The 27,957-nt window shown below is 44.3% G+C and overlaps 2 protein-coding genes across 3 annotated transcripts in view; both read left to right on the top strand.

Annotated features, from left to right (window-relative positions):
- LOC124290257 (interferon alpha-inducible protein 27-like protein 2A) overlaps window positions 1-12,492 on the top strand; it is a 117,336-nt gene extending 104,844 nt beyond the window's left edge. Inside the window, exons 1-3 of one of the 2 annotated variants that reach the window (XM_046726977.1) lie at window positions 827-901; window positions 10,747-10,975; window positions 12,073-12,492. In XM_046726977.1, coding sequence (XP_046582933.1) covers window positions 838-901; window positions 10,747-10,975; window positions 12,073-12,265 — 486 coding nt within the window. In that variant the 5' untranslated portion in view covers window positions 827-837 and the 3' untranslated portion in view covers window positions 12,266-12,492. Of the gene's footprint in view, window positions 1-826; window positions 902-10,746; window positions 10,976-12,072 lie in introns of those variants that run through there. The other variant, XM_046726981.1, reaches the window with a different exon arrangement.
- A 3,007-nt stretch (window positions 12,493-15,499) lies between these two features.
- Window positions 15,500-27,744, top strand: LOC124290258 (interferon alpha-inducible protein 27-like protein 2A). The gene is made up of 4 exons (XM_046726985.1): window positions 15,500-15,570; window positions 21,114-21,201; window positions 27,029-27,256; window positions 27,394-27,744. The coding sequence occupies exons 2-4, from the start codon at window positions 21,138-21,140 to the stop codon at window positions 27,489-27,491; spliced, it is 390 nt and encodes a 129-aa protein (XP_046582941.1). The 5' UTR covers window positions 15,500-15,570; window positions 21,114-21,137; the 3' UTR covers window positions 27,492-27,744.
- The last annotated feature ends 213 nt before the right edge of the window (window positions 27,745-27,957 follow it).

Raw genomic sequence — 27,957 nt, 5'->3', positions numbered from 1 at the left:
TAATGATACCCCAGGACCTTCATTAAGTTAATGACGCGCTAATGACTAATGACAACACGACGTCATTAAAACGTTAGTACAACAGAATATAATGATACATTACTTAATGAACGTTTAATGGCACGTTAATGCGTCATTAAAGTTTGATACAACCGGGTCCTGGGCTTTCGAACAATTTCCGCCAAACCCACTTTATGGCGAAGGAAGATATGGGACTTTATCGGCTACATTCACGTGATCAAATGTGATAAAATGAAGATGTCATCGATATTTAATTAATGTGGAATGAAGAATGAGGACATTTATTTATCGATATACAACTTATTTATTCTGCATAGGCGACGTTTCGACATAGATTCTGATGTCGTTGTCAAGCAAGTGGTACATGGGAAGTAATTTGGGTGATTATATACATGTGATGTTTATTCAACAGATGAGGGATGAGGCGAAAATGGGTTGTTTATGAAAAAGAAGAGGTTGAAAACACAGATGGTATACAGGATTAAGTAGGTTGATTGGAAGCCAGTTGAGAGGATATACATACGTCGTTTACGTAAGAGATTAAGATGTTGATTGTCAGCCAGTAGAGAATGATGTTCATATTTGTTTACACAGATGATTAAGGCGTCAGGAGGAGAGTATCTTATGGCTGACAACTTCTTTATTATGAGGAATACAACGCTTCAGAGTATATCCTTACCCCTACATCAGGTGAATAAAGAAGTGAGGATATACTCCCAAATGTTGTGTAATGTAAAAAATGTTCACATGCTTAAGTTAAACATTGTTTACTAAAATTCCGCTGTCTTTCATTCACAGACGATCACTTGTAACAACATGTGGCGAACCTACGTCGTATGTTATCTGCTCCTCATCAGCGGTCTGAGCGTCCGTGGCACAGGTAAGTGGACCCTCACAACCATCTGTCATGTTCCGTTAGGAAGCAGCTTCTTAACGACAATGTTCGGCTGTAGTGACGGTACTTCATCTTCTTCACACGACAATGTTCGGCTGTATTGACGGTACTTCAGCTTCTTCACACGACAATGTTCGGCTGTACTGACGGTACTTCAGCTTCTTCACACGACAATGTTCGGCTGTACTGACGGTACTTCAGCTTCTTCACACGATAATGTTGAGCTGTACTGACGGTACTTCAGCTTCTTCATCACAATATTCGGCTGTACTGACGGTACTTTAGCTTCTTCACACGACAATATTCGGTTGTACTGTACTGAAGGTACTTCAGCTACTTCACACGACAACGTTCGGCTGTACTGATGGTACTTCAGCTTCTTCACACGACAAAGTTCGTTTGTACTGACGGTACTTCAGCTTCTTCACACAACAAAGTTCGGCTGTACTGACGGTACATCAGCTTCTTCATATAACTATGTTCGGCTGTACTGACGGTACTTCAGCTTCCTACCACGACAATGTTCGGCTCTACTGACGGTACTTCAGCTTCTTCACACGACAATATTCGGCTGTACTGACGGTACTTCAGCTTCCTACCACGACAATGTTCGGCTCTACTGACGGTACTTCAGCTTCTTCACACGACAATGTTCGACTGTACTGACGGTACTTCAGCCTCTTCATCACAATATTCGGCTGTACTGACGGTACTTCAGCTTCCTACCACGACAATGTTCGGCTCTACTGACGGTACTTCAGCTTCTTCACACGACAATGTTCGACTGTACTGACGGTACTTCAGCCTCTTCATCACAATATTCGGCTGTACTGACGGTACTTTAGCTTCTTAACACGACAATATTCGGCTGTACTGTACTGACGGTACTTCAGCTTCTTCACACGACAATGTTCAACTGTACTGACGGTACTTCAGCTTCTTCATCACAATATTCGGCTGTACTGACGGTACTTCAGCTTCTTCATCACAATATTCGTCTGTACTGTACTGACGGTACTTCAGCTTCTTCACACGACTATGTTCGGCTGTACTGTACTGACGGTACTTCAGCTACTTCACACGACAGCGTTCGGCTGTACTGATGGTACTTCAGCTTCTTCACACGACAATGTTCGGCTGTACTGACGGCACTTCAGCTTCTTCACATGACAATGTTCGGCTGTACTGATGGTACTTCAGCTTCTTCACACGACAGTGTTCGGCTCTACTGACGGTACTTCAGCTTCTTCACACGACAATGTTCGGCTGTACTGACGGGACTTCAGCTTCTTCACATGACAATGTTCGGCTGTACTGACGGCACTTCAGCTTCTTCACATGACAATGTTCGGCTGTACTGACGGGACTTCAGCTTCTTCACACAACAATGTTCTGCTGTACTGACGGTACTTCAGCTTCTTCACACGACAGTGTTCGGCTCTACTGACGGTACTTCAGCTTCTTCACGACAATGTTCGACTGTACTGACGGTACTTCAGCTTCTTCACACGACAATGTTCGGCTGTACTGACGGTACTTCAGCTTCTTCACACGACAATGTTCGGCTCTACTGACGGTACTTCAGCTTCTTCACGACAATGTTCGGCTGTACTGACGGTTCTTCAGCTTCTTCACACGACAATGTTCGGCTCTACTGACGGTACTTCAGCTTCTTCACATGACAATGTTCGGCTGTACTGACGGAACTTCAGCTTCTTCACACGACAATGTTCGACTGTACTGACGGTACTTCAGCTTCTTCACGCGACAGTGTTCGGCTCTACTGACGGTACTTCAGCTTCTTCACACGACAATGTTCGGCTGTACTGACGGTACTTCAGCTTCTTCACGCGACATTATTCGGCTGTACTGACGGTACTTCAGCTTCTTCACACGACAATGTTCGGCTCTACTGACGGTACTTCAGCTTCTTCACACGACAATGTTCGGCTCTACTGACGGTACTTCAGCTTCTTCACGCGACAGTGTTCGGCTCTACTGACGGTACTTCAGCTTCTTCACACGACAATGTTCGACTGTACTGACGGTACTTCAGCTTCTTCACGCGACATTATTCGGCTGTACTGACGGTTCTTCAGCTTCTTCACACGACAATGTTCGGCTGTACTGACGGCACTTCAGCTTCTTCACACGACAGTGTTCGGCTCTACTGACGGTACTTCAGCTTCTTCACACGACAATGTTCGGCTGTACTGACGGTACTTCAGCTTCTTCACATGACAATGTTCAGCTGTACTGGCGCTACTTCAGCTTCTTCACTCGGTAATGTTCGGCTGTACTGACGGTACTTCAGCTTCTTCACGACAATGTTCGACTGTACTGACGGTACTTCAGCTTCTTCACACGACAATGTTCGGCTGTACTGACGGTACTTCAGCTTCTTCACGACAATGTTCGGCTGTACTGACGGTACTTCAGCTTCTTCACACGACAATGTTCGACTGTACTGACGGTTCTTCAGCTTCTTCATCACAATATTCGTCTGTACTGACGATACTTTAGCTTCTTAACACGACAATATTCGTCTGTACTGTACTGACGGTATATCAGCTTCTTCACACGACAATGTTCGGCTGTACTGACGGCACTTCAGCTTCTTCACATGACAATGTTCGGCTGTACTGATGGTACTTCAGCTTCTTCACACGACAATGTTCGGCTGTACTGACGGCACTTCAGCTTCTTCACATGACAATGTTCGGCTGTACTGATGGTACTTCAGCTTCTTCACACGACAGTGTTCGGCTCTACTGACGGTACTTCAGCTTCTTCACACGACAATGTTCGGCTGTACTGACGGCACTTCAGCTTCCTCACATGACAATGTTCGGCTGTACTGACGGTACTTCAGCTTCTTCACACGACAATGTTCGGCTGTCCTGACGGTTCTTCAGCTTCTTCATCACAATATTCGTCTGTACTGACGATACTTTAGCTTCTTAACACGACAATATTCGTCTGTACTGACGGCACTTCAGCTTCTTCACATGACAATGTTCAGCTGTACTGGCGGTACTTCAGCTTCTTCACACGACAGTGTTCGGCTGTACTGACGGTACTTCAGCTTCTTCACACGACAATGTTCGACTGTACTGACGGTTCTTCAGCTTCTTCATCACAATATTCGTCTGTACTGACGATACTTTAGCTTCTTAACACGACAATATTCGTCTGTACTGTACTGACGGTATTTCAGCTTCTTCACACGACAATGTTCGGCTGTACTGACGGCACTTCAGCTTCTTCACATGACAATGTTCGGCTGTACTGATGGTACTTTAGCTTCTTCACACGACAATGTTCGGCTGTACTGTACTGACGGTATTTCAGCTTCTTCACACGACAATGTTCGGCTGTACTGACGGCACTTCAGCTTCTTCACATGACAATGTTCGGCTGTACTGATGGTACTTTAGCTTCTTCACACGACAATGTTTGGCTGTACTGACGGCACTTCAGCTTCTTCACATGACAATGTTCGGCTGTACTGATGGTACTTTAGCTTCTTCACACGACAATGTTCGGCTGTACTGACGGTACTTCAGCTTCTTCACACGACAATGTTCGGCTGTACTGACGGCACTTCAGCTTCTTCACGACAGTGTTCGGCTCTACTGACGGTACTTCAGCTTCTTCACACGACAATGTTCGGCTGTACTGACGGTACTTCAGCTTCTTCACACGACAATGTTCGGCTGTACTGACGGTTCTTCAGCTTCTGCATCACAATATTCGTCTGTACTGACGATACTTTAGCTTCTTAACACGACAATATTCGTCTGTACTGTACTGACGGTATTTCAGCTTCTTCACACGACAATGTTCGGCTCTACTGACGGCACTTCAGCTTCTTCACATGACAATGTTCGGCTGTACTGATGGTACTTCAGCTTCTTCACACGACAATGTTCAGCTGTACTGACGGAACTTCAGCTTCTTCACATGACAATGTTCGGCTGTACTGATGGTACTTCAGCTTCTTCACACGACAATGTTCAGCTGTACTGACGGTACTTCAGCTTCTTCACAGGACAATGTTCAGCTGTACTGACGGTACTTCAGCTTCTTCACAGGACAATGTTCAGCTGTACTGACGGTACTTCAGCTTCTTCACACGACAATGTTCGGCTCTACTGACGGCACTGCAGCTTCTTCACACGACAATGTTCGGCTGTACTGATGGTACTTCAGCTTCTTCACACGACAATGTTCGGCTGTACTGACGGCACTTCAGCTTCTTCACATGACAATGTTCGGCTGTATTGACGGTACTTCAGCTTCTTCACAGGACAATGTTCGGCTGTACTGACGGCACTTCAGCTTCTTCACATGACAATGTTCGGCTGTACTGATGGTACTTCAGCTTCTTCACACGACAATGTTCAGCTGTACTGACGGAACTTCAGCTTCTTCACATGACAATGTTCGACTGTACTGACGGTACTTCAGCTTCTTCACGACAATGTTCAGCTGTACTGACGGTACTTTAGCTTCTTCACACGACAATGTTCGGCTGTCCTGGCGGTACTTCAGCTTCTTCACGACAATGTTCTGCTGTCCTGGCGGTACTTCAGCTTCTTCACACGACAATGTTCGTTTGTACTGACGGTACTTCAGCTTCTTCACACGACAATGTTCGTCTGTACTGACGGTACTTCAGCTTCTTCACACGACAATATTCGGCTGTACTGACGGTACTTTAGCTTCTTCACACGACAATGTTCGGCTGTCCTGGCGGTACTTCAGCTTCTTCAAACGACAATGTTCTGCTGTCCTGACGGTACTTCAGCTTCTTCACACGACAATGTTCGGCTCTACTGACGGTACTTCAGCTTCTTCACACGACAATGTTCGGCTGTACTGACGGAACTTCAGCTCCTTCATCACAATGTTCAGCCGTACTGACGGTACTTCAGCTTCTTCAGAGGACAATGTTCGGCTGTACTGACGGTACTTCAGTTTCTTCAGAGGACAATGTTCGGCTGTACTGACAGTACTTCAGCTTCTTCATCACAATGTTCGGCTGTACTGACGGTACTTCAGCTTCTTCACACGACAATGTTCGGCTGTACTGACGGAACTTCAGCTTCTTCACGACAAGTGTTCGTTTGTACTGACGGTACTTCAGCTTCTTCACACGACAATGTTCGTCTGTACTGACGGTACTTCAGCTTCTTCACACGACAATATTCGGCTGTACTGACGGAATTTCAGCTTCTTCACACGACAATGTTCGGCTGTATTGACGGTACTTCAGCTTCTTCACACGACAATGTTCGGCTGTACTGACGGAACTTCAGCTTCTTCACGACAATGTTCGGCTGTACTGACGGTTCTTCAGCTTCTTCACACGACAATGTTCGGCTCTACTGACGGTACTTCAGCTTCTTCACATGACAATGTTCGGCTGTACTGACGGAACTTCAGCTTCTTCACGACAATGTTCGACTGTACTGACGGTACTTCAGCTTCTTCACGCGACAATGTTCGGCTGTACTGACGGTACTTCAGCTTCTTCACGACAATGTTCGGCTGTACTGACGGTACTTCAGCTTCTTCACGCGACATTATTCGGCTGTACTGACGGTACTTCAGCTTCTTCACGACAATGTTCGGCTCTACTGACGGTACTTCAGCTTCTTCACGACAATGTTCGGCTCTACTGACGGTACTTCAGCTTCTTCACGCGACAGTGTTCGGCTCTACTGACGGTACTTCAGCTTCTTCACACGACAATGTTCGACTGTACTGACGGTACTTCAGCTTCTTCACGCGACATTATTCGGCTGTACTGACGGTTCTTCAGCTTCTTCACACGACAATGTTCGGCTGTACTGACGGCACTTCAGCTTCTTCACACGACAGTGTTCGGCTCTACTGACGGTACTTCAGCTTCTTCACACGACAATGTTCGGCTGTACTGACGGTACTTCAGCTTCTTCACATGACAATGTTCAGCTGTACTGGCGGTACTTCAGCTTCTTCACTCGGTAATGTTCGGCTGTACTGACGGTACTTCAGCTTCTTCACACGACAATGTTCGACTGTACTGACGGTACTTCAGCTTCTTCACACGACAGTGTTCGGCTGTACTGACGGTACTTCAGCTTCTTCACACGACAATGTTCGGCTGTACTGACGGTACTTCAGCTTCTTCACACGACAATGTTCGACTGTACTGACGGTTCTTCAGCTTCTTCATCACAATATTCGTCTGTACTGACGATACTTTAGCTTCTTAACACGACAATATTCGTCTGTACTGTACTGACGGTATATCAGCTTCTTCACACGACAATGTTCGGCTGTACTGACGGCACTTCAGCTTCTTCACATGACAATGTTCGGCTGTACTGATGGTACTTCAGCTTCTTCACACGACAATGTTCGGCTGTACTGACGGTACTTCAGCTTCTTCACATGACAATGTTCGGCTGTACTGATGGTACTTCAGCTTCTTCACACGACAGTGTTCGGCTCTACTGACGGTACTTCAGCTTCTTCACACGACAATGTTCGGCTGTACTGACGGCACTTCAGCTTCTTCACATGACAATGTTCGGCTGTACTGACGGTACTTCAGCTTCTTCACACGACAATGTTCGGCTGTCCTGACGGTTCTTCAGCTTCTTCATCACAATATTCGTCTGTACTGACGATACTTTAGCTTCTTAACACGACAATATTCGTCTGTACTGACGGCACTTCAGCTTCTTCACATGACAATGTTCAGCTGTACTGGCGGTACTTCAGCTTCTTCACACGACAGTGTTCGGCTGTACTGACGGTACTTCAGCTTCTTCACGACAATGTTCGACTGTACTGACGGTTCTTCAGCTTCTTCATCACAATATTCGTCTGTACTGACGATACTTTAGCTTCTTAACACGACAATATTCGTCTGTACTGTACTGACGGTATTTCAGCTTCTTCACACGACAATGTTCGGCTGTACTGACGGCACTTCAGCTTCTTCACATGACAATGTTCGGCTGTACTGATGGTACTTTAGCTTCTTCACACGACAATGTTCGGCTGTACTGTACTGACGGTATTTCAGCTTCTTCACACGACAATGTTCGGCTGTACTGACGGCACTTCAGCTTCTTCACATGACAATGTTCGGCTGTACTGATGGTACTTTAGCTTCTTCACACGACAATGTTTGGCTGTACTGACGGCACTTCAGCTTCTTCACATGACAATGTTCGGCTGTACTGATGGTACTTTAGCTTCTTCACACGACAATGTTCGGCTGTACTGACGGTACTTCAGCTTCTTCACACGACAATGTTCGGCTGTACTGACGGCACTTCAGCTTCTTCACACGACAGTGTTCGGCTCTACTGACGGTACTTCAGCTTCTTCACACGACAATGTTCGGCTGTACTGACGGTACTTCAGCTTCTTCACACGACAATGTTCGGCTGTACTGACGGTTCTTCAGCTTCTGCATCACAATATTCGTCTGTACTGACGATACTTTAGCTTCTTAACACGACAATATTCGTCTGTACTGTACTGACGGTATTTCAGCTTCTTCACACGACAATGTTCGGCTCTACTGACGGCACTTCAGCTTCTTCACATGACAATGTTCGGCTGTACTGATGGTACTTCAGCTTCTTCACACGACAATGTTCAGCTGTACTGACGGAACTTCAGCTTCTTCACATGACAATGTTCGGCTGTACTGATGGTACTTCAGCTTCTTCACACGACAATGTTCAGCTGTACTGACGGTACTTCAGCTTCTTCACAGGACAATGTTCAGCTGTACTGACGGTACTTCAGCTTCTTCACAGGACAATGTTCAGCTGTACTGACGGTACTTCAGCTTCTTCACACGACAATGTTCGGCTCTACTGACGGCACTGCAGCTTCTTCACACGACAATGTTCGGCTGTACTGATGGTACTTCAGCTTCTTCACACGACAATGTTCGGCTGTACTGACGGCACTTCAGCTTCTTCACATGACAATGTTCGGCTGTATTGACGGTACTTCAGCTTCTTCACAGGACAATGTTCGGCTGTACTGACGGCACTTCAGCTTCTTCACATGACAATGTTCGGCTGTACTGATGGTACTTCAGCTTCTTCACACGACAATGTTCAGCTGTACTGACGGAACTTCAGCTTCTTCACATGACAATGTTCGACTGTACTGACGGTACTTCAGCTTCTTCACGACAATGTTCAGCTGTACTGACGGTACTTTAGCTTCTTCACACGACAATGTTCGGCTGTCCTGGCGGTACTTCAGCTTCTTCACACGACAATGTTCTGCTGTCCTGGCGGTACTTCAGCTTCTTCACACGACAATGTTCGTTTGTACTGACGGTACTTCAGCTTCTTCACACGACAATGTTCGTCTGTACTGACGGTACTTCAGCTTCTTCACACGACAATATTCGGCTGTACTGACGGTACTTTAGCTTCTTCACACGACAATGTTCGGCTGTCCTGGCGGTACTTCAGCTTCTTCAAACGACAATGTTCTGCTGTCCTGACGGTACTTCAGCTTCTTCACACGACAATGTTCGGCTCTACTGACGGTACTTCAGCTTCTTCACACGACAATGTTCGGCTGTACTGACGGAACTTCAGCTCCTTCATCACAATGTTCAGCCGTACTGACGGTACTTCAGCTTCTTCAGAGGACAATGTTCGGCTGTACTGACGGTACTTCAGTTTCTTCAGAGGACAATGTTCGGCTGTACTGACAGTACTTCAGCTTCTTCATCACAATGTTCGGCTGTACTGACGGTACTTCAACTTCTTCACACGACAATGTTCGGCTGTACTGACGGAACTTCAGCTTCTTCACACGACAGTGTTCGTTTGTACTGACGGTACTTCAGCTTCTTCACACGACAATGTTCGTCTGTACTGACGGTACTTCAGCTTCTTCACACGACAATATTCGGCTGTACTGACGGAATTTCAGCTTCTTCACACGACAATGTTCGGCTGTATTGACGGTACTTCAGCTTCTTCACACGACAATGTTCGGCTGTACTGACGGAACTTCAGCTTCTTCACACGACAATGTTCGGCTCTACTGACGGTACTTCAGCTTCTTCACACGACAATGTTTGGCTGTACTGACGGAACTTCAGCTTCTTCACACGACAATGTTCGGCTGTACTGACGGAACTTCAGCTCCTTCATCACAATGTTCAGCCGTACTGACGGTACTTCAGCTTCTTCAGAGGACAATGTTCGGCTGTACTGACGGTACTTCAGTTTCTTCAGAGGACAATGTTCGGCTGTACTGACAGTACTTCAGCTTCTTCATCACAATGTTCGATTGTACTGACGGTACTTCAACTTCTTCACACGACAATGTTCGGCTGTACTGACGGAACTTCAGCTTCTTCACACGACAGTGTTCGGCTGTACTGACGGTACTTCAGCTATATGAAATATGTTAATGGTGTACGAGCCTCTTAATGAACATTATCCTCAAGATGAGATTTCCATCGCCTTATGTTACTGTTACCTATAAGGTCAAGCTCAGGGGAGCACTTTTGATGAAACGTGGGCTTAACCGTCAACGTTTGTCAGTCTGACGACAAACTATAAATAAACATGTGGCATGTGTAATGATTGTTCCATTCTTAAACTAATGTGAACACAGTGAATACAGACAATGTGAACTAACACTCCCAGAACTTGAATGTTCTGGCATGTTTGTGGCTGAAATGCAAGATCGAGGTCGTCAGTTTTGTCATCTTGACTTTCTACCTAGCCCCGAATACCAATTTGGAAGAATAATAATCGTAATGCATGCAATATTTATTCAAGAGGGCAAGGAGAAGAGTTTCTGGGATGACCCGTGGTGCTGGGGCCCCGCTCTTGTGGGAGGAGCTGTAGGAGGGGCGGTACTGGGTCCATTTTTTTCTGGGGGCCGGGCTCGCACAAATCGGGTTCACAGCGTCAGGGATTACAGCAGGCTCCCTGGCAGCGGGTGCGATGTCTACAGCTGCGACCACGGGAGCGGGCGTGGGGCTCGTTGGAGTAGGACAGTCTGCAGGTACATTTGGAGTTTCTCCTAGTTAATTAATCACATAATCATTATTCTAAGATGCCTAGCGGTTAGAACAATCGAGAAAAAAATACATTATCAGACAATAAAGGTATATTTTTTTGATGACGTAACAACTGAATGACGTTATCCCGTCACTGCGCCATTCTAGTGTGCCCCCCTCGTAATCGAACCATTTTACATTACGTCACAATGTAAGCGACGTCACGATGCATGTCAGTTGTCATCGCCTCTTACGGCCTCCTACAGTAAACTACACCGTTGCATCCAGTTTCTTGGTTTGCTGTTGCTTCACGCAGCTAACATCACTGGTGGAAACATTACGTTTATTTTTTACGACGGTTAAAATGTGTCATTTCGACTCACAAGTTTTCAGCGACACGGTAACGTTCGTAATGTTTACATTCCCACGATGCAATTGTGGAATGTCGCTTGACTACTCAGCTTCCTCTGGATGTACTGATCTAAACTTACGCTGGTAGTAGAAATGCAACGGTCATATTGCCCCATATGGTTTACGTTAATGACAGATGCAATTAAAATAATTCAGAGAAGATATTTAATCCGAATGTAAACCGTCATCAAACTGTTATCATTTGTTTTGTTCTGGTAACGTTCGTCTTAACGTAGGGGGCAGACACATCAATAGAACAGCGCGCCAGTTAGCCCTGTGCGAGGGTTCTTCATTTAGGTCACCGACACCGTCGTTTGTTTTCTGCCTTAGATTAATCGTAATTATCTTTAGAAAGTATTAAATTTGGCATCTTAGAAAAGAAATACACTTCGCCCTACCACCATGTTTAGTGTAATAAAACAAACTTTCGCCCTGAACTATTATAACGTTAAAGCACTCGGACGCAAGCGTCCTCGTGCTTTAGCTATAATAGTTCAGGGCAAAATGCAAGCGTCCTCGTGCTTTAACTATAATAGTTCAGGGCAAAAGTGTGTTGTATTACACTATACATGGTGGTAGAGCGAAGTGTATTTCTTAAATAGCATTCTTACATTTTTATTCGACCTCGGTAAATCAAATATATGTTGTCAATCGTGATCTTGCATTATGAAATACTTTTGTCTTGTCACAGGGGCTGCTGGTGTAGCTTTAGGAACGAAGACAGCAATGGCCGCAGGCGGGGCAATCGCAGGCTACTTCTCCAGCGGGTGCAAGGAGCCAAATTGTTAAAAAGGAGACGAAAAGAAGTAGATAAGAAACTGACGATGTCAACTGGTTGCAGGTCGCAAATAAACATCCATGTGGCCCAAGATCACAGTTTCTAATACATAGTATATTTCAAACCTTGAATTTGATGTTAAATAGTAAAAACTTGTTTCCTGATGTTTCAAAAACTTTCATTTGATCTACCATGATGTTGAACTATACAAAACAACACATCCAACTGTCCAATCTGCAAGTTAATATTTGATGCAAAATAAGCTTCGATACATAATCGATGTTTTTGGGGCGAACTTCAGCAGTGTATTCTAAATAAAGACGTTGACATTCATACAAGTGTTTTGTAATGTATAATGTGAGTGAGTTTAGTTTGACGCCGCACTCAGCAATATTCCAGCTGTAACATATGTTATATTGGGATTCCCCTTTCTCCGTAAAGTACAGATTCTAGTACTTTTATCGAGTACTTTTACTGAGTCCCATCCAGGATTCGAACCCACACCCTCAGAGTCAGGCATCCAGTCGGCAGCACACAAAGTCAGCCGCCCAACACGCCCAACCACCGCGGCTTCCACCGTGTGGCTGAGCGGTATACATATGTTGTATTTGACCACTTTCTAAATGACATTGTTCTTAATATTCCAGCTATATGACAGCGGTCTGTAAATAATTGAGTTTGGACCAGACAATCCAGTGATCAACAGCATGAGCATCGATCTACGCAATTCGGTTTGCGCAACAGAGAGAAAAATTACCAGTTTTTCTATATGCGAGCGAAGTTAGCAAATGTTGGCAACGTGCTTCCCTCGTTTCGGTTCGAAAAATATTTTTAATATCCAAAATTCCGCTGCCAGATGTATCACCCACACTCCTCGTCATGACCATATCACCCCCAGCACTACAGTCTCTACACTGGCTCCCCATCTCTGCAAGAATTTCTGACTCATGACTGCCTTTCAGTCTAAGTAAACTTAGGCTCAGTATTATTCGTTACACTGCTATACTGAGTCTAACAAAACCTAGTAGAAGGTCGCGTCAGCTAACCTTTCAGCGACCTATGACAGCCCAATCAAACACGAGACTGCTGAACGGATTTACCCAATCCGACTACTTGTTAGGGTTCGGCGGGATTTACAAAACGGTTTTTGGATTTTCTCTTCCCTGATCGCTGACACTGATCTATCAACAAACGAAAATCCGCACAAAACAGAGATATTTGACCTGCAGTATATTCGCTTATGGCATTCGTCACCACTCGCCTCTTTCCGTAACCTCCAAGAAGACGCTATTCGGCTTGTCCCGGAATAACACGAGTTGGTCACGAATGAGGCTTATGGGTTTCTGATGACGTGGTTACTATTTGCTTATATTTTCGCAAGATGACATCCTTGAATATTGACAAACACGCTATTTTCAGCAACTGTTTACTCACTGCGTGTATCACTCGGAAGCGATCGTGCGGAAAAATAGCATTCGGAATCGTTCGAGTTTTTTAGATAAAGGTTCAAATGGTATGTGCGATTGTTAACTTTCGCGATTTGGTAAGCTGTGTTCTGATTGGTCAGTCCTAAAGGTTAGCTAACGCGACCTTCTACTAGGTTTTGTTAGACTCAGTATAGCAGTGTAACGAATAATACTGAGCCGAGGTTTACTTAGACTGGACTGCCTCTACAACAATAACTTTCCCGACTATCTCAAACTACTCGTCTCCGTGTATGTACCCCACGAAATCCCCAGTCCTTCTCTGACTCTCTCCTCACCCAACACTGATCTCCAAACTAACTGTCTGACCCAGCTTTCACCTTTGCCAGCCCTCAACTGTGGAACTCTCCTCCAAAGGAAAACACTTCATCGAAACTTTTCAATCTCAGCTAAATACCCATCAGTTCACTGTTGCCTTTCTGTAATACACATATGAACCATCTCCTTCCTCAATATTGCCACAGCGCCACTGAGCATCTCCACAGTGGGTATTTAGGAATAAAGTATGTTTTACAGATTAAGATGAAAATGCAGAAGAGCGGGTTTGGGTGATCCTGGCACAGTCAGACTGGTAAGGCTCATCACCAGCTCAGGACCCTCGCCCCCTCTACAAGCAGCCCAGACAGCGAATGGGACTTCTCCCAGGAAACACTGCCTAGTAGAACTTTACGGAGAATATGTAGACTACCCAACACTGCAGCCTTCTGCATTACCCAGAGTGTCAGAAGGGCTGTGCTCCCAGCAGCTGGGAGTGTGCATTTAATGTCCAGATCTGATTTATTGTGCAGATACACACTAAACTCCAGACTTCCTATGCTGGCTAGTTCTGTCCAGAGATTGTCGCGGAGTGTCATCGTGAGGTCACAGCCTGTTACTGCATGTACAGCCACATTGTCGTAAAACAGTCCTCACTTACGGCACAGTATATCTGATGGTTGAGTCCCATTTCGCCTACATCCCTTTTTGCCTACAGAAAACAGGTAGGCGAATAGGGAATAGACATTGCATCCCTGTTGAGAGAATGGCCTTGACTTGGAATTAAGGAAGGTCAGTTTCACAATGTGTGAGTAAAAAGATAAGTACATCTGATGTCGAGCTCCTCACAGAGGCACACGACCCGTGAAGGTTCCGGTTAGAATATTGGCCTTCAGTAACCCATGCTTGTCGTAAGAGGCGACTAACGGGATCGGATGGTCAGGCTCGCTGACTGGGTTGACACATGTCATCGGTTCCCAGTTGTGCAGATCGATGTTCATACTGTTGATCACTGGATTGTCTGGTCAGGAGTCGATTATTTACTGACCGCCGCCATATAGCTGGAAAATTGCTGAGTGCGGCGTAAAACTCACTCACTCACTCACAGAGACACACAGTAGAACATGGAAGTGTGCACTGTAATATGGGGGTACAGCTTACACAGCTTCCATGCGGAGTGCGTCTCTATTCTTGGGTGAATCTGTCTGAATATGTCGAAGTCTCTTTTGTTTGCTATTCCATCAGAGGCCATGTTCGATTTACGTCTCTCTGCAAACTTGATTAGTGCAATGTATGAAACTCCAAAAATTTCAGCCCGACCACAGGGTTGGTTAGTTGTAAAACTTGCCAGCCCTGACCAAAACTTACCTGCCCACAAAATGTCTTCATAGACATGTCTAAATTTTAACCCGACCGTCGGGCAGGTGAATTTGAGAATCTGGCAGTACGTGGTGAAAATAACCCGTCCCGGATGGTCGGACAAGCAGCTATTTCGAACGCTGATTAGTGTCAGGTGGATAAAATCATTGTGCTACACGTAGCAGTTGTGTGGGTCACGAGCTATTTAGTCACTGATAACGACACATCATGGGTATTACTGTTGACAACCATACAGAAGCTGAGCGCTTCACAGCACACGCAGAAGAGAAGTGGTAGACATAAGACTGTTCGGGTAAGTCATTCATTCCTGCCCTTCTGGTTTTTCTTAGTTATTTTACTGGGCGTTCGAACAGCATTTGCCCTATACCCGACCGTGACGCCCCTCTACACATCTAACACAGTGAGGCAGGCTGTGCTTTGCACGGCTGAGATTTATTTCTGCAATTGTAATAGGGCTTCAATGAATTCTCTTTGACTCGAGTACTCGAGGGGTCAGACTCGACTCGGACCCGAGTGGTTGTATCCCATTAGTCATACGCCCATTTCTCATACGGCCACTAGTCATACGGAACGGAGCGGATTAGGGGCGTGCTCCCTACGATACAATAGACTCGTGCGCTTTTCTTGTGCGAGATACAAGGTGATACAAACATAATTCAATACGTCTACTCCGCATACCGATTGTTTTGAATATGTTCTTAGAAAAGGGGGTGGGGGGTGGGGTAGGGTAAATATAATTCCATTTCCGATTTGAATTAATATATCATGCAGATTTAAGGAAATGCTCTAATTTTTTTTTTAAATTTGAGTCTACTGATGTTGTAGATTGTTTAAGAATAACTACATATATATTGACCTAAGATGGAAGAATCGTCACTAGATATTCCAATATGTATGTACATTAAATAATATCAGTTTTGGATTTTTTGTCTTTTCAAAATGACGTTACAAATTTCGTAACGGTAGTGACGCAATTTCCTGACATTTCTAATAAAAAGGGTTAAATATGATAAATGAAATGTCTATTAGGTAGCATACTTTATGTTTTGCATAGTCAGAATACTACAAACGTAATCAACAACATTTCAAAGTGAAACAAGCAAACAAAACATGCCTACATGAAATATGCACAAATTTGGAGACTGACTCAAATAAACTCGTGCTAAATTCATTTTGTTTCGTTTCATGAATATGGGATATTCAATTTACCTACAGAGGTACTACGGGTTCATATATACGAGCAATCAACCATGTTTATTAAGACGCATGACTAATGGTCTGACAACACCCGAGCACTGGAATACATACCTTTCAAGCAAACCAGAGCGTAACTGGCATGACATTACACGATACGATGATTGTTTGATCAAGTTTGGAGTTGGTAACTAAGTAATACACAAAGTTATCTTACTTTTATGTAAAATACTTTAATTTCATTGGTCGCATTAACAAGTTTCCGTGTCACCCCTCCCAGGAGGGTGACAACTGGAAATAATATCACCTGCTACCATGGTAACCGCCAAACTCACCCGCTTGATTAAGCATATTGCTTGATTTATTTTCATGGTCGACTAGATAGTTACCTAATCATTTTAAGAAGTGAAGTCTCAAACAATGTATGATATCAGACGTGGAAGGAGAATTCTAGACAATTGCAATTTTTGCTGAGTGAAACATTAAGTCATCAGAAACAGGTACCCCAATTTTTAATTAACAGATATGGTTATATATAGTACAACCAGAAATTATTGAGAATTTAAGATTGTATTTTATTATTTTTTTCACTCATTACTCACGTATTTAATGTGAATATTAGCAGAACATAACTCCAGATTCAAAGACAGGTGAACAGTTAGTATTTTGTCAAGCCACCATGGGCAGCAATGCAGGCTTCAATGCGGCGGGGCATACTACTGATCAAAGAAGTTAGAAAGTCGTGGTCCATGCTGTCCCAATATCGGACCACCTCTTCTTTCATTTCAGCAATATTTGTCAGATTTTTCTTATTGACACTTTCCTATTAGGAAACAGCCACACAGAACTTTCATCTGAGAAAATCACATTGTCCCAGTTAAAATTTCTATGCTGTAAGCACCAGTTCAACTTTCGCTCCTTTTGTTCAGGTTTCATGATCGATGATGGAATTCCTCGACTTTTCTGCCAACCCATTGCATGCAGCTCAGTTCTAATTGTCTCCTTACAGACAGCCACAGTTCCCCTATCAATCATATCCAGCCTTAAGTTTTCTAAACTCCTTCGTTTGTTTTTAGAAACAAGAATACCAAGCCGCCTCCTGTCACCGACAGTCAATTTTCTGGGCCTACCTGCGCCTCCCTGGTACTCAATGCCATATCCATTTGCAATATTTTTCAAAACACGATAAACAGTGGACAAAGGGATGCCTGTTCTACTTGAATTCACTTTAGCTGATCTGATGTCCTTGTTATAATACTCTAAAATCAACTTCCTCTTCTCTAAATCATCCATACTGAGGATCACTGAAATGTCGTCTGCTAGCAAGTAAACAAAGGGGGATAACTCTTCACAAACTAATGAAAAAAGGATTAACGGAGTTGTCTCTCTTGAATGAAACCCAGCACTTGATAGCTGGTCAAGGTTGTTTATACTAGAAATCCAATTAAATATATTCCTAAAATTCTCAATAAATTCTGGTCATACTATATCACAGGGGGTATACGACTGTCAATTAAAACCGGATGTTGTACCTCTGCAACAACCCATTTTCCACTGTACAGTGTTCCAGGGACAACCCAGGCTTCACGTTCACGGTAATTACAGACAATGTTTTAAATAGAACCGGCTTAAAGTGTGTGTGTCGACAGATGAAGCTTTCTTGTAAATGTGTCGATCACAGTGATATAGATGGTTTCTTTCATACAGAGTTTTCCTGTGCAGGCAGGTTTTATTATATACATGCCGAATGCATGTATTGTGAATGTTTCAAGCCTTTGTTTTGACTGAAACTAAACTGTACGCTGAAGGGTGGTTGCTACTGTCCCAGGCTGTGACTGTACGGGTAGTTGCTACTGTCCCAGGCTTTGATTGTACGGGTAGTTGCTACTGTTCCAGGCTGTGACTGTACGGGTAGCTGCTATTGTCCCAGGGTGTGACTGTACGGGTAGTTGCTACTGTCCCAGGCTTTGACTGTATGGGTAGTTGCTACTGTCCCAGGCTTTGACTGTACGGGTAGTTGCTACTGTCCCAGGCTTTGATTGTACGGGTAGTTGCTACTGTCCCAGGCTGTGACTGTACGGGTAGTTGCTACTGTTCCAGGCTGTGACTGTACGGGTAGTTGCTACTGTCCCAGGCTGTGACTGTACGGGTAGCTGCTACTGTCCCAGGCTTTGATTGTACGGGTAGTTGCTACTGTTCCAGGCTGTGACTGTACGGGTAGCTGCTACTGTCCCAGGGTGTGACTGTACGGGTAGCTGCTACTGTCCCAGGCTTTGACTGTACGGGTAAGTGCTACTGTCCCAGGCTGTGACTGTACGGGTAGTTGCTACTGTCCCAGGCTGTGACTATACGGGTAGTTGCTACTGTCCCAGGCTTTGACTGTATGGGTAGTTGCTACTGTCCCAGGCTGTGACTGTACGGGTAGTTGCTACTGTCCCAGGCTGTGACTGTACGGGTAGTTGCTACTGTCCCAGGCTGTGACTGTACGGGTAGTTGTGCCTTTACAGAGTGACTGAGTCCTGTAATAGGTATTCGGAACAGGTAATTTCTCAAAGACTTGCATGTTTATTTGGTGTATCATAAAAAAGTTTCGGTATATCAGTTCCGGGTGGATATTTGTGAACATTTGCAGGTAAATTTGAAGTCCTAGCTATGTACATAGTTAAGATTCAGTTATCCGACAACTTCTTTACTAATTACATCACTGTTACGCCATATGCTATGTTTTGAACACTCATTTGGGAAAATAAATCGTGCTATACTAAAGTGAACATGCAGTTCGACGTGTACTGCACGGATTAAATTCTTTTCAGAAATGAATGTTTAGGCCCTAGGCGAGTCTAACCTTTCCTTAAAATAGTTACAAGTTGCCACAAGTACCACAACTACGACACTCATATGCGATGGATGCGGGCGAAGCTTCAAAACTAAGTGTGGCTTTAAGCTTCAACCTGACTGCATCTACAAGAACAAATGGAGATTCGAATGGGTTCAAGTCAAAACATTGATTACACAACAGTCTCGTTTCCTGCTGATTGGGTTCCGTCCTATTGCGTAACTTAGTACAGTAACCAGTCCAGAATTTTGAGACAAATTCATTCAACTGGATACATAAATATTAATCAGTATTATTTGATATATTTAACCACTTGTATATTGCAACACTGCGCTCCTTCTAATCATTGCAAACATGTCGTGCAGCGTGCTCTGTCGTACAGCGTGCTCTGATAAACAGCTCACTGATAATATAGATATTATATGGTCTCTGGTGAGCTTCAGTCGGGGAGCCGCTTGAAACAGACATTTATCTGATTCCAAATATGTGGAGAAAGTCTTTATATTCTCATATTTAAAATGTTGCATTTGTTAAAGGTGGGGAAATAATTGATCCCAGGCATGCTTATTGAATCGTTATATGATTGTTTTCAGTTTCAATATCCTGAAATCTGCCCAGTTTAAGTCCATCTGAGGACAAGACAGTGTTTCTGAAGAGATGGCGTTGTCTGAAATGTTCGTTACTTATACAGTGGTTTATATTTAGTGGTTGGAAAACCATGTTTCCTCCTTAAATACACGACACATATGGTTTGTGATTGAACTTTCAGAGGATTTGAAGAATTTGTCACTTCATGGTATTTTGTTTAATGTGTATCCTGCTTTCCTAAAGTTTGCTTTCACACAGTTTGGTCAATGTTTGCAAGTTCAGTATGTTTAATCCTGCACTGTACTTGCTGGGGATTAGTTAGTTTATCAAGCAAAAACACAGTTACAATGTTAAGGAAACGTGTACTCCAAGGCTTGGTAATAAGGACCATGACTGCTTTCTAGGTGTGTGTTTTCATCGGTTTAGGTGGTTATCCTTTGTTATAACGACCATTTCAGTGTTAGGATTCTCTAAGAGTGTACGTATCTTGTTAACTTGTTATATTTTCAAAAGTTTTCAATTCTTGTTGAATTCCCGTTGGATTTGAGCAGCCCAATATGTTACCTTGGCAAAATAAGTGATTTCACTCAAATACAACGTGATTTTTTTTCATTATTTTCGAGAGCCATTTGCACCGTTAACCTGAGAGCGTTATTTAAAGTGTCCATGGATATATGAATTAAATAACATGCATACAGTAAATCCTCCATTAGTTCCTGTTTGCATTCGTTGAGGGAACACGATTCCAGAGTATGTTATTACGCGGCGGGCAATAGCAAGATGACTGTATGGGAGGGTCGGGAGAATTTCAATGGAAATTAATAGTTCCGAACTGTCTCCTAACCACTCTCTGACAAATCTTGGTTTTGTATCATTTTTTTTTTTCGTTTCTGAAGCCTCGTAATCTGTGAAGTGATGAACGTTTCACAGTCGTCAATATGTTGATTTTCAATAGCTACGCGAATTTGATTTAGTGAATTTATTGTCTCTTCATTGAACATTCGTTGAATTTTGTCACCCTCCCAAGTCCATGCGTAATCTTTTTCAGGACATCTTTGGTGATCTGGTGAAATTCTTCTTTCAATGTTCAGATGTGGTCATTTGGGTTTCACCAAACGGACGCAACTCTTCACATCGAATTAAGCGAACGGACAATTTTGGCATTATTCACCTATTTACACATTACAGTATTGTTTACAACTGTCTTTCATCCACAGACTATTACAATCACTTGTAACAACATGTTGCGAACGTACGTCGTAATTTATCTGCTCCTCATCAGCGGTCTGGGCGTCCGTGGCACAGGTAAGTGGACCCTCACAACCACCTGTCATGTTCCGTTAGGAAGCAGCTTCTTCACGACAATGTTCGGCTGTACTGACGGTACTTCAGCTTTTTCATACGACAATGTTCGGCTGTACTGACGGTACTTTAGCTTCTTCACACGACAATGTTCGGCTGTACTGACGGTACTTCACCTTCTTCATCACAATATTCGGCTGTACTGACGGTACTTTAGCTTCTGCACACGACCATGTTAAGCTCTACTGACGGTACTTCAGCTTCTTCATCATAATATTCGGCTGTCCTGACGGTACTTTAGCTTCTTCATACGACAATGTTCGGCTGTACTGACGGTACCTCAGCTTCTTCACACGACAATGTTCGGCTGTACTGACGGTACTTCAGCTTCTTCACACGACAATGTTTGGCTGTACTGACGGTACTTTAGCTTCTTCACACGACAATGTTCGGCTGTACTGACGGTACTTCAGCTTCTTCACACGACAATGTTCGGCTGTACTGACGGTACTTCAGCTTCTTCACACGACAATGTTCGGCTGTACTGACGGTACTTCAGCTTCTTCACGACAATGTTCAGCTGTACTGACGGTACTTCAGCTTCTTCACACGACAATGTTCGGCTGTACTGACGGCACTTCAGCTTCTTCACAGGACAATGTTCGGCTGTACTGCCGGTACTTCAGCTTCTTCACACGACAATGTTCGGCTCTACTGACGGTACTTCAGCTTCTTCACACGACAATGTTCGGCTGTACTGACGGTACTTCAGCTTCTTCACACGACAATGTTCGGCTGTACTGACGGTACTTCATCTTCTTCACACGACAATGTTCGGCTGTATTGACGGTACTTCAGCTTCTTCACACGACATTGTTCGGCTGTATTGACGGTACTTCAGCTTCTTCACACGACAATGTTCGGCTGTATTGACGGTACTTCAGCTTCTTCACACGACAATGTTCGTTTGTACTGACGGTACTTCAGCTTCTTCACACGACAATGTTCGGCTGTATTGACGGTACTTCAGCTTCTTCACACGACAATGTTCGGCTGTATTGACGGTACTTCAGCTTCTTCACACGACAATGTTCGGCTGTACTGACGGCACTTCAGCTTCTTCACACGACAATGTTCGTTTGTACTGACGGTACTTCAGCTTCTTCACACGACAATGTTCGGCTGTACTGACGGTACTTCAGCTTCTTCACACGACAATGTTCGGCTGTAGTGACGGTACTTCAGCTTCTTCACACGACAATATTTGGCTGTACTGACGGAACTTCAGCTTCTTCACACGACAATGTTCGGCTGTATTGACGGTACTTCAGCTTCTTCACACGACAATGTTCGGCTGTACTGACGGTACTTCAGCTTCTTCACACGACAATGTTCGGCTGTATTGACGGTACTTCAGCTTCTTCACACGACAATGTTCGGCTGTACTGACGGTACTTCAGCTTCTTCACACGACAAAGTTCGTTTTGTACTGACGGTACTTCAGCTTCTTCACACAACAATGTTTGGCTGTACTGACGGTACTTCAGCTTCTTCACACGACAATGTTCGGCTGTACTGACGGTACTTCAGCTTCTTCACACGACAATATTCGGCTGTACTGACGGTACTTTAGCTTCTTCACACGACAATGTTCTGCTGTACTGACGGTACTTCAGCTTCTTCATCACAATATTCGTCTGTACTGACGGTACTTTAGCTTCTGCACACGACCATGTTAAGCTCTACTGACGGTACTTCAGCTTCTTCATCATAATATTCGGCTGTCCTGACGGTACTTTAGCTTCTTCATACGACAATGTTCGGCTGTACTGACGGTACCTCAGCTTCTTCACACGACAATGTTCGGCTGTACTGACGGTACTTCATCTTCTTCACACGACAATGTTCGGCTGTACTGACGGTACTTTAGCTTCTTCACACGACAATGTTCGGCTGTACTGACGGTACTTCAGCTTCTTCACACGACAATGTTCGGCTGTACTGACGGTACTTCAGCTTCTTCACACGACAATGTTCTGCTGTACTGACGGTACTTCAGCTTCTTCACGACAATGTTCAGCTGTACTGACGGTACTTCAGCTTCTTCACACGACAATGTTCGGCTGTACTGACGGTACTTCAGCTTCTTCACAGGACAATGTTCGGCTGTACTGCCGGTACTTCAGATTCTTCACACGATAATATTCGGCTCTACTGACAGTACTTTAGCTTCTTCACATGACAATGTTCGGCTGTACTGACGGAACTTCAGCTTCTTCACACGACAATGTTCGTTTGTACTGACGGTACTTCAGCTTCTTCACACGACAATGTTCGTTTGTACTGACGGTACTTCAGCTTCTTCACACGACAATGTTTGGCTGTACTGACGGAACTTCAGCTTCTTCACACGACAATCTTCGGCTGTATTGACGGTACTTCAGCTTCTTCACACGACAATGTTCGGCTGTAGTGACGGTACTTCAGCTTCTTCACACGACAATATTTGGCTGTACTGACGGAAATTCAGCTTCTTCACACGACAATGTTCGGCTGTACTGACGGTACTTCAGCTTCTTCACACGACAATGTTCGGCTGTACTGACGGTACTTCAGCTTCTTCACACGACAATGTTCGGCTGTACTGACGGTACTTCATCTTCTTCACACGACAATGTTCGGCTGTATTGACGGTACTTCAGCTTCTTCACACGACATTGTTCGGCTGTATTGACGGTACTTCAGCTTCTTCACACGACAATGTTCGGCTGTATTGACGGTACTTCAGCTTCTTCACACGACAATGTTCGTTTGTACTGACGGTACTTCAGCTTCTTCACACGACAATGTTCGGCTGTATTGACGGTACTTCAGCTTCTTCACACGACAATGTTCGGCTGTATTGACGGTACTTCAGCTTCTTCACACGACAATGTTCGGCTGTACTGACGGCACTTCAGCTTCTTCACACGACAATGTTCGTTTGTACTGACGGTACTTCAGCTTCTTCACACGACAATGTTCGGCTGTACTGACGGTACTTCAGCTTCTTCACACGACAATGTTCGGCTGTAGTGACGGTACTTCAGCTTCTTCACACGACAATATTTGGCTGTACTGACGGAACTTCAGCTTCTTCACACGACAATGTTCGGCTGTATTGACGGTACTTCAGCTTCTTCACACGACAATGTTCGGCTGTACTGACGGTACTTCAGCTTCTTCACACGACAATGTTCGGCTGTATTGACGGTACTTCAGCTTCTTCACACGACAATGTTCGGCTGTACTGACGGTACTTCAGCTTCTTCACACGACAAAGTTCGTTTGTACTGACGGTACTTCAGCTTCTTCACACAACAATGTTTGGCTGTACTGACGGTACTTCAGCTTCTTCACACGACAATGTTCGGCTGTACTGACGGTACTTCAGCTTCTTCACACGACAATATTCGGCTGTACTGACGGTACTTTAGCTTCTTCACACGACAATGTTCTGCTGTACTGACGGTACTTCAGCTTCTTCATCACAATATTCGTCTGTACTGACGGTACTTTAGCTTCTGCACACGACCATGTTAAGCTCTACTGACGGTACTTCAGCTTCTTCATCATAATATTCGGCTGTCCTGACGGTACTTTAGCTTCTTCATACGACAATGTTCAGCTGTACTGACGGTACCTCAGCTTCTTCACACGACAATGTTCGGCTGTACTGACGGTACTTCATCTTCTTCACACGACAATGTTCGGCTGTACTGACGGTACTTTAGCTTCTTCACACGACAATGTTCGGCTGTACTGACGGTACTTCAGCTTCTTCACACGACAATGTTCGGCTGTACTGACGGTACTTCAGCTTCTTCACACGACAATGTTCTGCTGTACTGACGGTACTTCAGCTTCTTCACGACAATGTTCGGCTGTACTGACGGTACTTCAGCTTCTTCACACGACAATGTTCGGCTGTACTGACGGTACTTCAGCTTCTTCACAGGACAATGTTCGGCTGTACTGCCGGTACTTCAGATTCTTCACACGATAATATTCGGCTCTACTGACAGTACTTTAGCTTCTTCACATGACAATGTTCGGCTGTACTGACGGAACTTCAGCTTCTTCACACGACAATGTTCGTTTGTACTGACGGTACTTCAGCTTCTTCACACGACAATGTTCGTTTGTACTGACGGTACTTCAGCTTCTTCACACGACAATGTTTGGCTGTACTGACGGAACTTCAGCTTCTTCACACGACAATCTTCGGCTGTATTGACGGTACTTCAGCTTCTTCACACGACAATGTTCGGCTGTACTGACGGAAATTCAGCTTCTTCACACGACAATGTTCGGCTGTATTGACGGTACTTTAGCTTCTCCACACGACCATGTTCAGCTCTACTGACTGTACTTCAGCTTCTTCATCACAATGTTCGGCTGTACTGACGGTACTTCAGCTTCTTCACACGACAATGTTCGGCTGTACTGACGGTACTTTATTTTCTTCACATGACAATGTTCTGCTGTTCTTACGGTACTTCAGCTTCTTCCCACGACAATGTTCTGCTGTACTGACGGTACTTCAGCTTCTTCATACAACAATGTTTGGCTGTACTGACGGTACTTCAGCTTCTTCATACAACAATGTTCTGCTGTACTGACGGCACTTCAGCTTCTTCACACGACAATGTTCGGCTGTACTGACGGTACTTTATTTTCTTCACATGACAATGTTCTGCTGTTCTTACGGTACTTCAGCTTCTTCCCACGACAATGTTCTGCTGTACTGACGGTACTTCAGCTTCTTCATACAACAATGTTTGGCTGTACTGACGGTACTTCAGCTTCTTCAGACGACAATGTTCTGCTGTACTGACGGCACTTCAGCTTCTTCATACGACAATGTTCTGCTGTACTGACGGTACTTCAGCTTCTTCACACGACAATGTTCTGCTGTACTGACGGTACTTTATTTTCTTCACATGACAATGTTCGGCTGTTCTTACGGTACTTCAGCTTCTTTACACGACAATGTTCGGCTGTACTGACGGTACTTCAGCTTCTTCATACAACAATGTTTGGCTGTACTGACGGTACTTCAGCTTCTTCACACGACAATGTTCGGCTGTACTGACGGTACTTCAGCTTCTTCAGACGACAATGTTCTGCTGTACTGACGGTACTTCAGATTCTTCATACGACAATGTTTGGCTGTACTGACGGTACTTCAGCTTCTTCATACGACAATTTTTGGCTGTACTGACGGTACTACAGCTTCTTCATACGACAATGTTTGGCTGTACTGACGGTACTTCAGCTTCTCTCAGATACAAAGTCGAGGTGTAAATGGGAATGCAGAATGTATTTGCTCAAATTTGACCATGGTTGCCGCAAATGGTGTTCTCAACCGAGCGAGTTTACTGGCAAAATATCTGTTATATAAGTGGAATATATTAAAGGTGTACAAGCCTCTTAATGAACATTATCCTCAAGATGAGATTTCTATCGCCTTATGTTACGGTTACCTATAAGGTCAAGGTCAGGGGAGCACGTTTGATGAAACGTGGGCTTAACCGTCAACGTTTGTCAGTCTGACGACAAACTATAAATAAACATGTGGCATGTGTAATGATTATTCCATTCTTAAACTAATGTGAACACAGTGAATACAGACAATGTGAACTAACACTCCCAGAACTCGAATGTTCTGGCGTGTGTGTGGCTGAAATGTAAGATCGAGGTCGTCAGTTTTCTCATCTTGACCTTCTACCTAGCCCCGAATACCAATTTGGAAGAATAAGAATCCTAATGCATGAAATATTTATTCAAGAGGACAAGGAGACGAGTTTCTTGTATAGCCCGTGGTGCTGGGTCCCCGGTCTTGTGGGTGGAGCTGTAGTAGGTGCGGTATTTGCTCCATTGGCCCTTGGGGCCGGGCTAGCAGGAATGGGGTTCACAGCGTCAGGGATTACAGCAGGCTCCATGGCAGCGGGTGCGATGTCTACAGCTGCGACCACGGGAGTGGGCGCGGGGCTCGTTGCAGCAGCACAGTCTGCAGGTACATTTGGAGGTTCTCCTAGTTAATTAATCACATAATCATTAATAACATTCTTGCATTTTTATTCGACCTTGGTAAATCAAATATATGTTGTCAGCCATTATCTTGCATTATGAAATACTTTTGCCTTGTCACAGGGGCTGCTGGTGTAGCTTTAGGAACGAAGGCAGCAATGGGTGCAGCCGGGGCAGCCGTAGGATACCTCTCCAGCGGGTGCAAGGAGCCAAATTGTTAAAAAGGAGACGAAAAGAATTAGATAAGAAACTGACGACGTCAACTGGTTGCAGGTCGCAAATAAACATCCATGTGGCCCAAGATCACAGTTTCTAATACATAATATATTTCAAACCTTGAATTTGATGTTAAATAGTAAAAACTTATAATCTAATCTGCAAGTTAATATTTGATGCAAAACAAGCTTTGATACATAGTCGATTTTTTTGGGGCGAACTTCAGCAGTGTATTCTAAATAAAGACGTTGACATTCATACAAGTGTTTTCTAATGTATAATGTGAGTGAGTTTAGTTTGACGCCGCACTCAGCAATATTCCAGCTCTAACATGTTATATTGGGATTCCATTTTCTCCGTAAAGTACAGATTCTAGTACTTTTATTGAGTACGTGTATTGAGTCCCGTCCAGGATTCGAACCCACACCCTCAGAGTCAGGCACCTAGTCGCCAGCACACAAAGTCAGCCGC

Source organism: Haliotis rubra, unplaced genomic scaffold (genome assembly GCF_003918875.1).
Source record: "Haliotis rubra isolate DU_JTF1 unplaced genomic scaffold, ASM391887v1 Scf46, whole genome shotgun sequence".
In the NCBI taxonomy this organism is placed as follows: domain Eukaryota; kingdom Metazoa; phylum Mollusca; class Gastropoda; order Lepetellida; family Haliotidae; genus Haliotis; species Haliotis rubra.
The sequence above is the reverse complement of the archived record's forward strand: the minus strand, read 5'-3'. Positions and strand labels throughout refer to the sequence as shown.